This window comes from Aspergillus bombycis (assembly GCF_001792695.1).
Source record: "Aspergillus bombycis strain NRRL26010 chromosome Unknown contig00013, whole genome shotgun sequence".
NCBI lineage: Eukaryota > Fungi > Ascomycota > Eurotiomycetes > Eurotiales > Aspergillaceae > Aspergillus > Aspergillus bombycis.
The window spans coordinates 76,405-93,412 of record NW_019170015.1 but is presented as its reverse complement, the minus strand read 5'-3'; the positions used below and the strand labels follow the sequence as shown (position 1 = coordinate 93,412).

The 17,008-nt window shown below is 48.9% G+C and overlaps 4 protein-coding genes across 4 annotated transcripts; 3 read left to right on the top strand and 1 right to left on the bottom strand.

Moving 5' to 3' along the window:
* Positions 1-85: 85 nt before the first annotated feature.
* Positions 86-2,004, top strand: ABOM_002962 (putative UV radiation resistance protein (UVRAG); the record flags this gene model as incomplete). Its single annotated transcript, XM_022530092.1, has 2 exons — positions 86-166; positions 235-2,004. 2 exons carry the CDS (start codon positions 86-88, stop codon positions 2,002-2,004), a joined length of 1,851 nt encoding a protein of 616 aa, XP_022392586.1.
* A 758-nt stretch (positions 2,005-2,762) lies between these two features.
* ABOM_002961 (Zn(II)2Cys6 transcription factor domain-containing protein) lies at positions 2,763-6,134 on the top strand (the record flags this gene model as incomplete). The annotated part of the gene is made up of 6 exons (XM_022530091.1): positions 2,763-2,910; positions 2,995-3,859; positions 3,907-4,901; positions 4,948-4,995; positions 5,045-5,337; positions 5,388-6,134. 6 exons carry the CDS (start codon positions 2,763-2,765, stop codon positions 6,132-6,134), a joined length of 3,096 nt encoding a protein of 1,031 aa, XP_022392589.1.
* A 1,250-nt stretch (positions 6,135-7,384) lies between these two features.
* On the bottom strand, positions 7,385-8,775 carry ABOM_002960 (pepsin-like aspartic protease; the record flags this gene model as incomplete). The annotated part of the gene is made up of 4 exons (XM_022530090.1): positions 7,385-7,722; positions 7,784-8,032; positions 8,092-8,369; positions 8,426-8,775. The coding sequence occupies 4 exons, from the start codon at positions 8,773-8,775 to the stop codon at positions 7,385-7,387; spliced, it is 1,215 nt and encodes a 404-aa protein (XP_022392588.1).
* A 5,435-nt stretch (positions 8,776-14,210) lies between these two features.
* On the top strand, positions 14,211-15,530 carry ABOM_002959 (spherulation-specific family 4 protein; the record flags this gene model as incomplete). Its single annotated transcript, XM_022530089.1, has 3 exons — positions 14,211-14,764; positions 14,813-15,170; positions 15,225-15,530. 3 exons carry the CDS (start codon positions 14,211-14,213, stop codon positions 15,528-15,530), a joined length of 1,218 nt encoding a protein of 405 aa, XP_022392591.1.
* Between the last annotated feature and the right edge of the window lie 1,478 nt (positions 15,531-17,008).

Here is a 17,008-nt window from a genome sequence, read left to right as displayed (position 1 = left end):
TGAATTTGCTTACATTCCAAGCTATAGTCTTTGGAACTGCATCTATAATGATTGCGCACATCAACTAAACGATCAAACTGCCGCAATGTCGCTGACTATTACCTCGGAAGGCATAGGCCATGATGATGCTGGTAATCGTCGCGAGAGATCTTGGCTGTTCCCATCGGTAATTTTATCCTGCAGTAGAATCTCCGCCAATTGGTCTGGGGGTAAGCTGATAGGCTTGTTTTCTAGAACCGCAAGCTTCGCCATCTACAAGGCATCTCGATTCGTAATCTTGTTGTCGACCCCCCGAGCAGGACTCGGGGGAAAACTATTGATGACGAAGACATCCCAAACTCGTTCCAATCGCCGTCGAAGATCCTTGCACAGGATGCGAGTCGCCCCTTGAACCACTCGCGCTCGTTTACAAATCTCAAATCCGTCAATGCAGCCGGTGATAAGTGTATTAGTCGCGAGCCGCCTCCCCGGCAACAGCCACAAAGACGAAACACCTTACCTTGGAGCGATCCCAATCCGCGTGCAAGACAAGTAAAATTGGAGGATATCACGAGGAGTCGAATGGCAGATACCTGGTTCTCCATGCATTGCGACAAGATCGAAGAACCAGTGTATGTGAGCGAGGTCGTGAAGGGTGCAACGAACCCGAGCTTCCGGTCCTTCGACCTGAACATGTGCGGGCCGTTGGTCTCGCGATCGGATAGCTTCACCCTGAAATTATGGGCGAAGACGACCGCTATGGAAGAGTACATGCTGTTGGTGGAATTGCAGTTACATCTACAATCCCTACAGTTTCTAGGAAAGTCGTTGGACAGCTTCCACCAACCGCTACCGTCGAATTCAGTTCTTTTCCATTTTGCGGACGGTGTTTATGGGAATCTGACGGATCTTCCACCGGTTTGGGTGCCTTTGCCTGCGAAAGCATTAAAAACTTCCGATAGGAATGCGCTGCCGACTTCGTCCTACGACGCACTGATGCGACTGGCAAACCTGGATGAGTGCATTCAAGACGCACTTATCACTAGGGAGAAGCTGGAGGCTCAGATAAGTTCAATTCTGGAGAAGAACCAGAAAGCTTTAGCCGTGACTAGCGAGGCTTCGCGAGCTCGGGATAAAGTTACCCTGACGAAACAGGCGGTTGTGTCTGAGAGGAAACAACTTCGCCTGACTAGGAAACGTAAGGAAGAACTGGTCGCCAGTTTACGCGCGAGGAGGGAGGCTATGGCGCGTGGGCGCCAGACGCAAGAAAGAGCACGTAGTCATCTCCCCGATGCGCAGGAGAAGCTGCACTCCAGCGCTAAACTATTGGAAAAAGAGACAGAAGACTCCAAGGGTCAAATCCGGCGCATCTCAGAGGATCTACTGGCCATCTATCCCATTGAGCCGATCCCCGACAAACCGCTCGCGTTTACAATAGCGGGCATTGCCTTGCCGAACTCGAACTTCACCGATATTCATCGGGACACTGTTGCGGCCGCACTGGGATATACTGCACATTTGGTTTATCTGCTGTCCTTCTATCTATCCGTGTCCATACCTTATCCGATAAATCCGTATCTCTCCAACTCGCAGATCCAGGACCCGGTTTCAGTCTCACTCCCACAACGAACATACCCACTGTACCCAGTCAATGTCCATTACCGGTTCGAATATGGGGTGTTTCTGCTGAACAAAAACATCGAGTTTCTCCTGAATAAGCAGGGCCTACGGGTGTTGGACATTCGACACACGCTCCCCAACTTGAAGTATCTGCTGTACTTGCTCACGGCAGGGACAGCGGAAATCCCCGCACGGAAGGCTGGGGGGATTCGAGGCCTGCTACCGGGCCGGTTGACCCCCAGTATGTCGAGACGCGGGAGCGAAGACAGCGTTGCATACAGCGAATCCAACTTACCCCGGAAAATGATGAGTTCGTTGGTGAAATCCAATGGGGACGTCGCGCTTGACAAGGGGAAGAAAAGTATCCCTGTCTTGAACACGACGTCAGCCTCCCAGGTGGCCTAAACCCGGTCCAGTCCCTCGTGGTGGTTTGGATCTGCGGAAAGGGGGCTTATCTTGCTGACCCCGTAGCGTCTCCGCTGTGATTATTTTTACGATCAGTAGAATTTTTTTTTTCTTTTTCTTCTTTATCTTGTTTAATTACGATGTGGGTGGAATTTATTTTGCATCTGTAGCCTTTTGTGATGGGTGATATCCAAGTCCAAGCATTTTCATCTGTATAGTGTCTTGTTGTCGATTTGCTGCATTTTTGAATAGAGTGAGACATACAATGGGACGAAAAGAACCAAGAAAAATAAAATAACGACTGGCGGGAATGCGAACCGACGGGGAATAGGCCATTAGTGTCGAGTCTAATGGGGATTCCTATTGATAACAGATATCACTGTTCAGGGAATTCATTGCAAATATAATTAAAATTGACGTTCGGCTACCCCGCATTTCCTTCCCCATTTATCGACTTTCCGTGGATACTGTGATTTCTTCCAAATTCCATTTCCAATTGCAAACTTGTCGGTCTGACTGACTCTTGTGATGGTTTGAAGGAAGACCACCCGTTCCCTTGTTGTGCGAATACCGAAGGAATTCCAATCCTGCCCATGGGAGAAAAGAAGGCGTGTCGTCGTGCCTGATAAATACCCGCTAACCCCACCGCTTTCTAACGGAGCGTTCGCTTTGCATCGGCTTTCTCCAACCCCCAACCTGACCATAATCCACTTTGTGCGCCGGCAAAGGGCGGCACGACTGGAGGATTGGAGAACATGATGGCAGCAAGCAATGCACAACCTGACACCGGTCTCTATACCCAAAACAGCCAGAATCAGAAATCCCCGTCGCCCCAGGCCCAGCATCGCCGCGGTTATCAGGCATGCGACCCTTGTCGGAAACGCAAGGTGAAGTGTGATCTTGGCAGTAAGCGCAGTCCTCACATCGCAATCATACGATGCCCCTAGTCCCTTAATTCAGTAGAGTGATGACCGCTGACAGGCGTCGTAGGTGTCGACAATCCCCGTCCTCCGCCCTGTGTACGATGTCGTCGCGAAAGCAAGCGCTGCGAGTTCTCCGCCACCCGGCGCAAGCGCAAACCCTCGGAAGTCGAGGAGACCGTAGATGGCGTACTCCGACGCGATAAGAGGATGATGATCGGGGATCCCGCATCCAATGATTCTCCTAGTGATGGATCGTCGTCCTATGCGCAACCTGAACCGGCGTCGTTTGAGAGTAATAGTGCCATTCCGCAGCAGAAGTGGTCGTCCGAGCAATCACCCACGGCCACCTCCCAGGTACCCCAGCCCACTACCAGCAGCCATCAGTTCACGTCAAATACCCCTTCATCTACCACACACTTCCCCGATGCACGGAATACTCGACTGGTATACCCCTTGGGGGACCGAACAACCAGTTATGGTCTTGACGGCGGGCAAACCATGATGAATCGTACCGCGGTTGAGCTGCTGTCGCCTGCGATCAGTAACAGCCACGATGCGTTACACCTGTTGTCCGAGGCTGCAGGCCGGACGGAAGATCTCAACCGTCAAAGTCTTGAAAATCGTTACGCAGCCCGGCAGTCTGTCTCGTCGTTCAACTCACCCATGTCACCCCTTACCCAGGCTGGCACACCCCGAAGCGCAGGAGGCTCTTTCTCGAGACCAGCTCGGTCTGGAATGCAGATGAATAACTATTTTCCAACGACTGGATCGAGCTCGGTAGATCATCAAGCCTCTGATGGTCGTGGCCAGCCAGGTCCTTCGGAAAGTCTTCCAGACCCAGGGTTTACGGATGCTGTCAAGGCCTGGTCACGATTGCGTTTCGTCCGTGCTGGTTGGCTTTCAGTCGAGGAAGCCATGGCTTATGTTGCATAGTATGTTTCTTTCTTTCTTTCATATCATCGCTCACTGACTTGGGTAGTTACTACAAAAATCTGGCTCATTTGAGCCCAATCGTCATTCCTGATTTCTCTCATCCTTCTACGCATCGTACTTTGCTCACCGACGAGCCCGTGCTAGCTGTTACGATTCTTACAACAGCATCACGACATATGAAACCTAAGGGAGACGGAGCATATACCCGTTCCTTTTACATCCATGACCGGCTCTGGTCGTATCTACGTGGGATGATTGAGCGTCTCTTTTGGGGTCAAGAAAAGTTCGGTGGGGATAGTATGGGAATCAGTAAACCACGCTCGTTCGACCTAGCGCCCACATCGGCGAAAGTGAATCTCAAGGGCAATCTGCGATCCCTAGGAACTATAGAAGCTCTATTGGTCCTGACAGATTGGCATCCACGGAATTTACATTTCCCTCCAGGTGACGACGAGAACACACTGCTGGACTTGGATGCCCAGACTCGGCCCGAAAAGGATTCAGAAATGGACGCCGACAATATCCTGAACCGTAACCATAATACCTCGGCAGAAGGCCGACTTGCTTTTCAGAAGTGGCTGGAACCTGCTTGGCGGTCCGATCGAATGTCCTGGATGTTACTTAGCACAGCACAAGCCTTAGCATTCGAGCTGGGTGTGTTCGATCAGAAAAACGACGCGAAGGCGGCGAGCGAATATCCAGCTGAGCACACGCGAAAAAGGCGGCTTCGTCGCCTTATCCTTGTGTACAACACGCAGAGCAGTGGCCGCATTGGTATTCCGTCGATGCTTCCTCTCCCGCAATACGCCAATGACATCCAACCGACAAATGTAGCCAATGTTAAAGGTGGCGATGCGAACATTGACAAAATGCACGATTGTTGGATCGGAATTACAAAGATTATGTATCAGAGTAACCAACTGCTGTTCGCCTCCAACGAACAAACATCAGAGTTGATCCGCAGTGGTCGATATCGAGATCAGATTGATAGATTCCAGCCATTTTTGCGGGAATGGCGTCAGAACATTGACACTCTTGATCGTAAGTTTCTATTGTCCAGTTCATGGGTCAACGCTGACAATCCCAGTTGCACCTCCAATGAGGATGCTCTTGATGATTGAGTATGAATATACTCGTACGTTACTCTTCTAACCTTTGCTGTGCTGAAGACTGACATCCCCCAGGATTGTATGTCAATTCCCTGGCTCTACAGGCTGTAGTTGATCGGTGGACGACCATGTCGAACGAAGCCGCCCAAAACGCAAGGCCAGGATCTGGGGCAACTTCAGCCAATAGCTGGTTCAACGTGCTCATGGAGTTGTACCGTGTCAATGAACAGTATATCCAAGAGGTTGTTGACGCGTCGCGCAGGATTCTGCAGACCGTACTGGAGGAGCTTATTCCTGGAGATCACCTCAAGCATGCACCCGTCAGGACCTACTTCCGAATCTTGTCTGGGATGATTTTCATTCTCAAGGTATGCCTTATCGTCTACAGGGTTTATGCCATATTGACTAACGAAAATAGACATTCACTCTTGGTGCGAGAGAAGATGACGTTCGTGTCTCCTTGGACCTCCAGGACCGAACCGTGGAAGCATTACGGACACATGTGGTAGACGATGTCCACCTGAGTCACGCCATTGCCCGACTGCTAGAGCTGCTCACGACTAGCATTCGCACCCGATTCTTGCGATTCGCGCCGATGGATCGTGGCAACGACGCCGAGCACGACCGCGCGTCTGCGCCAACCTCCCGACCCCAATCACCCCGTCTCCGCGAGAACCGCCGAGATGGCGCGAGTAATGGCTGGACACCAGGGCAAAACTCGACACAGAATTTGGGCTATGTTGACAGTAATGGTCACTCGACCGGCACTCCGATGACTTCGGTGCATGACCCACTGGCTGGAATCCCGGCACAGCCGATCAACTCGTCCAACATTAACGTTTCATTCATGCCCCCACCGCCATCCGTGTACCACAACTACTATGACCCGAATGCAACGCCCCCTGCAGGGGATCTGGACGGCTCGAACGTTCCATCGCAATCGATGCAGGACTCTGGCGGACTGCCGGACTGGTTTGCCCTGCCACTCGACCAATTCTTCAACAGCTCCACCCTAGTGGATCAAGGTCTAGGGGGCACAGGACCGATGGTGGGCGAATTCGACATGCTCGAAGTCCTCCTTAATGAACAGTACGACGGACACGCTGACAATCTCGAGTCCGCCGGCGGTGGCACCATTCCGTCTCAATTTTTGCAATCATCGTAAACAACATGAAATCACGGCAGATATCGACCCCCAGTCACATAGGAATTGCGATTATTCAATGGATTAAAGGAGATAAATACCCTAATGTACAAATGAACGTTACGATATCATCAATCGACATTGTCAATTACATATATCAAAAAATTCAATCCCTCCCCATAGTCACTTTCCCTTAACAAGTCCAAAGTCAAAACTAAGTAAAAAAAACAAAAAAACAAAACAATAGTAAACAATCTATTAAAGAAAACCTCTCACATAAACCACAACTCCCTACTCAGACCACCCACAAAAAAAAATTCTCCATGAATCCACCTATCAACCCCTAATAAACCATCACGAAACAAAACCCCACAAACCAAAAAAAATAAAATAAAATAAGAAAGAAAAGTACTACGTATCCCAATCTACCACTAAAGGGACATCCGAGTCAACCGTTTCCGCCACGTTTCACCCTTATCTGACAGCTCGGAGATCGGCCGGAGATTTACCGTTACATTTAATGTTAATCTGAGAGTGGGGACTGATTCGCGTTTGGTCGGCGACATGTGATTGATTTATGACAATGGTGGCCTTTTTTTTTTTTGTTTGTCACTAAGTATAGTAAGAGATTCAAGGTAATCTTTGGATTTATCTGTGTTGGGAGTTGGTTTGGGGGCTTGTGCTGTTTTTCTTATCCATGAGGGGTGGGTTTCGGATGTATGTCTGCGAGTGAGGGGGTTCAAGAATGTGATGGAGTTGTAGTGCTGTTGAAGGGTGTGTCTTTGTATGTCTTTGTTTCAGAAATATAGATTGAGTTATGTCATTGATTGTTGGACAGTTGCACTTGTAGGGCTGGGGTGGGAATAGAGTTTTGGTTGATTATATCTGAAACGGGGCCTGCTTGAGATTTAGTGCAATTGCATGGCGGTATCCCTGTTCCTGTCTATTAGTAATTTCGTATCCGTGGATGAGATAGAGTGTAACTATAAGAGGATGAATTGTGTTATGTAATTGATAGCTGCCCTCTCGTGTAACGATCGACATGGTCATATATACAGGAGGTCCAAGAAGACAGTCGCAATCATCCATCAATATGTGCCGCATTCCAAACCATCTCTCATAAATCAAGGTCACCATATACAAGAAGAAATAGATACATCGGTAGATCAAATCACTCATCGCCAACAAATCGAACCAGATCGCCCACTAGGGGTTTGGTTCATTAGAGTTAGGCCGTGCAGTAGAGCACGGAGCCCGCATTAGTTGGACGTTTAAGCCTGGGCAGCGAAGCCGAGTCTGGGCCCTTGGGAGTCGAAGACGACGTACTGGCTCTTCAGGAAGACATCACCCAGGATGGAGAGGCCGAGACCTGAGTTGCTCTGGATACCGCCAACGCAGGTGGAGCTGCCCTCCTGGAGAGGGGCGTAGTTGATATGCTTGCCGGGGATGACAGCGTTGTAGGAGCCGATCACGACGGTGAACTCGGGGAGCTCAGTTTCGCAAGGGAAGACGTAGCCTCCAGCGGATGCGTCGTTCTTGGCGCCCTGAACCTGCTTGTAGTAGGCGTCGACGATCTCGTCATCGAGCATGACGAGGGTGGTGCCGGTGTCTGGAGGGAGGTGTTAGTAGCTGTCCAGTCCTTATCGATTTGCGTTGGGATTGAGACTCACCAGCAATACCGGTGATGGGGGCCTGCTGGGCGTCGCCCTTTCCGACAGAGTAACCGTCAGCAGTGAACTGCCAGAAGCCCTGGGAGGAGTCCACATCGGCATAGGCGAGTTCACCAGTGAACTTCTGCTTGTCGATGAAGCCAAAGTCATAGGAGCCAGGAGCATGGTACTTCAGGGTCACAGCGAACAGGGGAGAGTCCAGCTGGCTCTTGACAGTGTCGAAGAATGTAGTCTGGGGCTTGGGCTTAACTGTAGTCTTTGTCAGCCAACACCAGTCATCGGCGTTGTGCACACAAAGGATGCCTTACCAGTGTTGATCGAGCTGAAAGCGAGACCCAGCAGGCCGTCGTTGTTCTTGTCCTCAACGAACTGCTCGCTGATCTTGCTGGCAGCCTCGACGGCCTGGCCCTGGGCAGTGACGCCACCAACGGTGACGGTATCCTGATAGACATCGCCGCTGGCACTGCTGCCGTCACCATAGCTGATGTCCCAGCTAGCACCCTCGAGCTTGGAGGAATTGCCGGAAGGCTTGTAGACATCGTGGCCGGTCTGCTCGGACTTGGGGAGCTCCTCGGAGAAGACCCAGCTGGATTATCATTAGTCGAGCATTTTTCAAAATTTGGAGAGCCGACTATCACTCACAGATCGGCAGAGCCAGTGTCGAAGTCGAGGTTCAGAGTCGTACCACCGATGTTGACAGGAGTCAAGTACTCAATGTCGTTGGGCTCGGGAGAAGTCACGACAGTACCGCTACCCGAGGCAACAGCGCTCTTGATGTGTGCAGGCACAGCCCCACCATACTTAGCAAGGGCCCTGCTGTAGATCGCGGGGAAGCTGGCGGTCTTAGGGCCGACGCGAGCAGTCTGTCTGGTGATCTGGTTGATGGTGAATCCCCGGCGAGCATGGGGGGAATGAGAGGGACCCGTGGGTAACGCAGAGGCGACCGTGGAGAGGCCGACTGCAACGGCAGCAACTTTGCTCAAGACAACCATGGTGATTGCTCTCTAGGCGAAAAGTCGAGACGACGGGAAAGGAGCGAAAGACTGGATGTGAAAGAATGACAAGCACAAGCCTAGACGAACTCAAGAATCTTGTTGAAGAGGATGAGAGAGTGATGGGCAAGTCAGGGCAGCTGGAGGGCGCTCCTTTATAGCTTTGTCTGCCCTGGTGGGCATCATGATGGTCGTGATGATAGTCAACGGACTCCGGTTCAGGGGAGCAGTCCACATCAGCAGCACTAGGTAGTGTTTCTCCTCTAGGTATGGAGCGACAAAGATCCTTGTCATCCAGTAAGCTTTCTTGGCCCAGTTACAAGCTCATCCACTACGGGGTAAGAATAGGTTGTAAAGGTGTTGGCGCCAAGATCCCAATGGACGAGTGTACCTGAATGGTGAGCTGACGAGATGAGAGGAACAAGCACTCTGCCCCATGTCTAGACCCGGATGCTACGGCGGAAATGGTCATTGCTTGTTTAGGACAAGACCTCTGGTCGGGTTCTGCTGATCTCCACCTCTGTATCGCGGATTAATTTGAGGTGGACGGATATCTCCGTCTGGTGGAAAGGAAGACATTCATCATCCATTCGATATCGGTCCGGCGATCGCCATTCACCCGGGCTGGCGTAGCATTGGAGGAGGGGGAAGGCGCAGGGGTACCCGGGTCGAGAAGGCCCAAGAGCAGTGAAGAAGACGATCAAGTCATCAATGCAATCAATCTATCTGGGAGCCTGTGAGGAGGGCCGGATGAAGGCCGAACGATGATTGAAGGAAAATGAAATTGAGAGGGAAGCAAAGGACCCACGCTGGACCTCGACTTGGGGTAAAAGTATTGCACTCGGCCCCTGATTGGCTCTGTCCCTGATACTTCCAGACTAGTACGAGTCCTGACTAGTCGCCATCACATGGGCGTGCCTTAGACACGAGGCCATCCAATTCCTCTCCTGGAGACGAACCGTCGGAGTCCTGAAGATCACCGTTTGTCCCTGAACGAACATCTGATATCGACCAAGTGTACTACTAGTATTCATGTCACTTCACACCGAGTTTTTTCTATAATCTGCACATGAATGGAATGTTCTACCGGGGTTTCCATGATCTCCCGAATTACCCAATTGAAAAACATAAACTGAGACGGCCAATGACCCTGTCATATCAGACGCACGGTGAGATTCTTGTCGCTGCATCAGCAGCCGCCCTCGGCCTTCCTCACTAAGCTCGAACGATGTTACTCTGCCTGCGGCCACTCGTCAATTCCCCACCATCCTTATCAGAAAATACTCAATTTCTCGATTGCTGAGGAAAGCAGAATGTCTCCATCAACCAAGACACTGATCTCTACAGTCCAACCAGGTTTCATCATTAAATGACGAGGGCCAACGCCGTGCTGAATACGGACAAATCACCGCGCCCGACCTGATTTTGGTCGCTCTCCACTTAGCATGCATGCTCCGTAGAAGACGGGGCAAGCGGATTGGGTGGACTGACAGGAAAGTCCCTAATGGTTAGGGCTGTCGATCACCGACGGTTTCGGTGATAAGCGGCTCAATAATCAATGAAATCAGTCCATGGCTCTCTGTTGGTACCTGCCTTATCGGGGGTGCCTATGGACAGGGTTTGAGTTTATCACTGGATAGTATCAACTATCCCAATCTGTCTATAACTCAATTGTTCCAAGTTCTTGTGGAAGCCGTGTCTGCCGCTCATTTGCACCGAATGGGCGGTATATTTACAGGGAAAACCGGCAAAGTATGCCCTAAGTGGCCCTCGAGTGGTATTATTTTACATATTCATGTTACTACATATTTTATATGGCCAGTCTTTCGTCTAGTGCGGCAAGGCTACTTAATGCACTTGGGAACCTCGGGCCATACCATCCATATACCATTTTTAGCTAGCTTGGCTAACTTAAGAAAGACACCGTCTCTTTTCGGCTCCCATCATCATAGTACCCTCAGATAACGACTCCTGCAGGGACCAAATACCAAGAACAATGGCGAGATAATGCACAACTCTAGTAGACAATGACGAGCGCACTAGTTCTTCCAACAGTTCAGGAGAAGAACTGTTACCATTATCTAATAGCGGACCGTTTATCTCGGGAGAAGTTAGTCAGATGCTTGTCTCACAATCTAATATATTCCGTCGGAGCTAGCAATCCTGCTCCACTTCTGTATTTCCCGAAAATCCTTACTTACTGATAGCCTGATGGACGGACCACCGACGGCAAGGTTCCAGATTGGAAGATTATTCACTCGAAGGTATTCTGGATTCGCTCCGCGATGGCACCAATTGCCTGTAATCGCTCGTCTAAGCCTTCTTGAATCGGTAGTCCAGCATTAACAGACGTCTTATTGCTAAATCTCCACTGCACGTCCATCTGATTTGTCTCGGAAGAGGGAATTAATCATATTCACTATCTGCGCGGTGGACGTCATGAATTCGGCCGGAATCTGATCCCATGTTTCTTCATTCAGCAGCCCGGTTTTGATAACCCTATTAATACAATTGACGAGGATTCTGTTGTCCAGGAGAAGGTGCTCGGTTATGGATCGCATGAATCCAACAACACAGTGTCTTGACGCGGTGTAGACGGGGCAGATTAGCTCGGCAACAGGCCAGCAAGCGAACATGACATTATCAGCAACTTTGGAAGATCGCTGTTCTGCTCCCAGCAGAAAGTGGGTGGTATAGATCACCCTGACTAGATTCACATGTACCAAGTTAACTTCAGGGCAGGATGGTAGCCCGTCCTCGCTCGTTGATTTGCTAGTGAGGAATGAATCGCTCTTTGATTTCCCTTGCGTTGGCGAGGGCTAGTCATACAATCAACAAGCAGCGCGAGCGGCATGCGAAGAAAGCAACTGTAGATGAACCAACTTCTAGTCGACCATATCTCTGCCATACAGTCGCAAAAGTTTGTCCAAGACTCTCATAGATGGTGACGTTCGCGAGGACAAATATGCCATTTAGCTATGCGGCTAGATCTTCCTTGGTAGGGGATTCGTCTACTACAGCGATCTGCCAAACTTGGTTTGCAAGTGACTTGCAGACGGCAAGGCCTATGCCAGAAGCTATGGAGGATAACATTAGATAGGTCGTCCCAAGTCTATTCACAACCTGGTATTCTGTCCAACTCACCACCACCTGTGACTAGCGCGACTTTCGCCAGACTTCTTTGGCATACCCAGAATTCTGCTTCTGACCAGATAGGTCATTGCTGCGTAATTGTGTAAATTGGTTATATGGTGTGAGAGACCAGACGTCAATTCCTCAAACCAGACTTCGCCTCTCAATAATAGCTGCCTCACATTACATTTGAGCTTGGAGACCTCAATATCTTATCCAATGCCAGGCGCCCCAGCCGAAGAAGATATAGAAGCCAACGTACACCAATCTAGCAACTGTAGAAAATGGAAGACACCACCAATGCATCTAATCCCTCAGATATATATACTTCTGAGCTTCGTAACCAGGACGTCATGTCAACTTATATTTACCATCCCTGGAACACGAAACTCTGTAACAAGCAAATCCTTATACAACCAAGTTGGCCAGAAAATCATGCAATCTTACCACAAGGAAGTACCAAATCCACAATCCCAAACCAGAAACATTCGAGCAAGCCTCCTCCAGTAGTCTTCAAGAATGTCAAACTAAAATCAAGAAAACGCCGCCCGTCCAAGGCATAGCTAAGCTTCTCGTAAACAAGCTTAAACTTAATACCTGTAAGGCCCCTCCTTGGCCGCCAAACTCAACTCCAAGATAACAAGGACCTCTCCTGTTAGATTAACTTTCGGTCAGGATAAAGGGATACAAAGAGGTGGCTCGGAACTTCGGATAGACACCAAAAAGTGCTCTATTGCCGAGCCAATTGTGTCGTTCTGAGACGCCAGTAACTGATTATGTGTAATGTCATCTACTAGTAGGAGAACGGAAGGAACCCTTTGTCAGCCCTACAAGTTGCTAGTAGCTGATGAAATGCGATTCGCGCATAACAGGCCACCTAGGATATAGATACGAATATATATATTGTCAATGCGGGTCCATAAGGCGTAGACTAGGCTATCTGTAGCTTTGGCTTGGGATATTTACTTCGCTATCGTAGCCTTTTCTGTTCATTCATGAAGATATATAGAACGATATACGAGTTAAGAGTGGATTGTGCATTGTAAACCGGGAAGTTGTTAAATGTATATTCACTACATGTACGGAGTACCAATCAGGGATATCTTAAAAGGCATCCGAAGAAACCGAAACTGAGAACTTGGACAGACAAACACTTAACGGCTTAGCATCCCGTTTCAGCCTACTACTCCCTAATTTAGAGGGGCAGCCTATAGTAACATACTCTCTTCCAACTTCACTCCACAAGTGCCTTAGCGCTTACTGTGATGGCCCAAGAACGCCTTGGCCTGGTTGGCTCCACGATCTATCACAACCTCAAAGCCCCCGCCACGACCAATCTCATTCGAAAAGCCCCGAAACCTCTGTTGGACGTTCTGGCGCAGGGTATGACGCTCGCTTGGGAAAAAAGCTCTTCTAAATCGTACGGCCATCACCGGCAGACAAACATCGCTCATGGTATTCAACACTCAAGATTCGAGTTTCACTACCTACTAGTATCCTCCTTCTTCAAGCCCGATGGAGTCCCAAATTAATAGCCTCCGTTGGTTGTGGCCCTGGGTCCTGGGGGCTGGATCAGCTGGACGCATCCTTCAAAAACCCTAGGGACAGTGGACTCAGTCAGACTGCATGGGTCTTCAAGCACCATCGAGGACCTAGAGCTAGATCTAGACACTAATGGAAGCCCGGCATATCCGCCCGGTATTGAGAGGAACTACCGTGATTCGCTACTTTGTATGAGCCGGACCTGACTAGTTAAGCGAGTCACCCTAAACCTTCCCTAATTCAGACAGTTTGTGATCCTCCCGCTTTTTTCATCAGATCACGTCAACTTCCAAGTAATATTCATACAACAAACTTAGGACAGATATTCTATACACTATGGTTTTATTAACTAGATTAATATATTTCAAAGAGAAAAGATATCTTCTTTATTTGTTTTTTTTTTTTAAAAAAAATAAAATAAAATAAAAAATACGATTCCAATATGTAATATTCTGCATATATCTATCTTGAACTGTAATTTAAGACTAAGTTGCCTGGATCTGGTATAATATAAAAAAGTGGGACTCAGGATCACAAATTGTATCATGTTGTCTGGATCAGGAAAGGTCAGATCGACTCGCTTAACTAGTCAGATCCGACTGAATCGACTTCTCTTTTGTATGCTGCTGATTTCTTTCTTGACCTTCATTCCGACAACTTCTGGCAAGTGTTGGTTTCTTCGATAGACAACCAGTCGTTCCTTCATTCCTTCATTCCTTTCTATTAGCTCTAGTCATTCCTTGAATCTTTCAGTTCTCAATATGCTCTTCAACAATCCCTCAACTACCCTTGTGGGTGCACTGGGTTGCATATCGCTTTTGTCCCAGCATGTGTATGCTGCGCATATTCCGTATCGTCACCGACACAACCAACATAGCCCTGGAGGCTCCCATGATTCTGCTCTGCCAGTTGGTGCCTGTGCAGCCGGCACTACATCTGTAACAACGACTGTGACTGTGACTGTAAACGTCGATGCTAGCCCAACAGTGCAGAACATCGTTACTCCCACGGTTATCATCTCTACCGATGCTCCGGCGGCTACGTCCAGCTCCAGCTCCACCTTTACCTCTGTTGTCGAGGTTCCCTCCGCGCCTGAGTCTGAGTCTGAGTTTGCATCTGTATCTACATCTGTTTCTGCCTCTGCCTCTACATTTACCTCTGTCGTCGAGGTTTCCTCTGCGTCCACGACTGCATCTGCATCTACCTCTGTCTCTACCTCTACCTCTTCGTCAGGTAGCAGCACTTCAAAGGCAAAGGTCATGATCCCGTACTATCTGTACCCATCAACCGGCGCATGGACACCCTTGGAAGAACTGTAAGTCGATCTCCCGCCAAGCCGATATCAGGGAAACTAACCAAACAGGATCCTTGCCAATCCCGATGTGCAGTTCACCATCATCATCAATCCCGATAATGGTCCTGGCTCAAGCACTGCCTCTGACACGAACTTCCTTACGGCAGTTCCCAGACTGGCATCCTACAGCAATGCACTCGTCCTCGGCTATGTGAGCACTCAGAAGGGAACTCGAGACATCTCGGAAGTCGAACAGGATATCCAGACCTACGCCTCATGGCCATCTGCCAGTGGAAAGTCCTCCTTCGCAGTGCACGGCATCTTCCTCGACGAAGCTGCCACGGATTACAGCGCCGATACCGTCACCTACTATACGAACCTGGCGTCGACCATCAGACAAAGTGACGGGCTTGGACCTAACAACTACGTACGTTGAACCCTTTGCACAATAGTAGATTAATTAACTCACTGACCGATATAGATTGTCACAAACCCCGGCGCTGTTCCCGATTCATCCTACCTTGATATCCCCGATTCGACTGTCATCTTCGAGTCGGCATACAGCGAGTTCCAGTCTGCATACTCCGCCAACGAATTCGAGAAGGTCAAGGGTCTGGATTTGAGCCGTTTCGCTACCATGGTTTATGGTATCCCGTCCGATACCGACCTTTCGACGCTGATTACGCAGCTGCGCAGTATCTCCAGCCATACCTACATGAGCAACCTTGACACATACCAGGCTTATGATTCTTTGTGGAGTACGGTGGTGTCGTTGTTGTCTGCTTAAGCCAGTCAAGGTGATGAGAAAAGGCGACCGGCTTTCTCCGGTCGCTTTCCAAGTCTTCATCCCCGGTCTGCGACACACCATCATCCAATGTTGAGTTAACGTACATTACGATTATGGTCATTAACGAAATCAAATAGTCTTCAAGGAACACATCGTTCCGTGGGGTTTAGATTTTGGTAACTTTTGCTACTAAATTAAGTAAAAAGTATAACGGAATACACGTAAAGTTTCCTAAGAAAAGAAGCGTGAAAAAACAAAAGATAATTAATATAAACCGCCCAGACCAAGGCCATTCCCCCAAAAACAAGTTTTGCCTAGACAAAACGCCATCCAACCAACTATAATATTTCATTCCAAACCGCGTATTCTTACCATCTTTAACGGAGGCGAAAATGACGGAGCAGCGGAGGATACCTATAAATAACCGGTGATAAATCAGCCACACTCTAATTCCGCTCCAGATAACAGGACAATTTTGATAATTGATGAATATAAATAATTCGGCCCACAAAATGAAACCCGTCGGTAATCTGGTTATGACCTGCTAACACCGTTGGCGGTTTGTCGGACCATTTTTATTTGCTTTTCAATTTCCCCATTTGTTCACTTCCCTCGATTTTTGTCTAGTATGTCTGTCCTCGGGAACATGCGGCTTGGTTCTTTCCAAGGGTAGGCTTCATCTTTCTTTTTGCTAGATTTCCTCCGGCCCTAATCTTTCATCTTCGAAAGTTAGGTCCTCTAGCATTTTATCCACTCCTTTCATGGTTTATCATTTGCTTTGGGTTCCCACCTCTTTGTTAAAGAATCGCGGCCTACTCTCCTGAAGGACAGAGACCACCAGCATATAACTAAGACTTCCATGGGTAAAGAATCTAAAATCTCCCGACCGAAGTGTCACAATTAAAAAACGCCTATGTATGCCGTATTAGGGTACAGTAAGGTTACTATAGCCAGCGGCCCTCAGACAAGACCAAGGACTACAGCAGAAGCATCCCATTCATTCTCTAGTTAGGTGCCGTTGGGTTTGGCCTTATTCAGATTATCGAAGACAAGCAACACGAGGTCGCTTCGAGCCTCATTCACTTGCCCTTATACCAGCAGCCGAGTCTAGTTGTGCAATAATGCGGCCATCATTATCCCTATTTCCACGACCCCTTCCCCCCCAATGAAAGTCTGCCTTGTCACACTCTGTCAATATAAAACCAAAGCTTCTTTGCTTCCTCTTCTGATACCTCCTCGGATTTCTTTCTGAATATAAAGTTGGAACAGTTCGCTGTGTCTTGCTTGCACTTTGTTAAAGTCAAATGGGGCGGTACCCAGCCGTCATCGTCTGAATGAAGCAACTCCTGTGTATATGCTTTCAGTCTGTGCCAATCTTTATACCGAGAAAGCTCAAGTCTGTGCCTTGATAAATCATCCCTTGTAATATGGTACGGACAAGGTCCGGAGAGGCCTATTTGGCGCCAATTTTCGGAGAT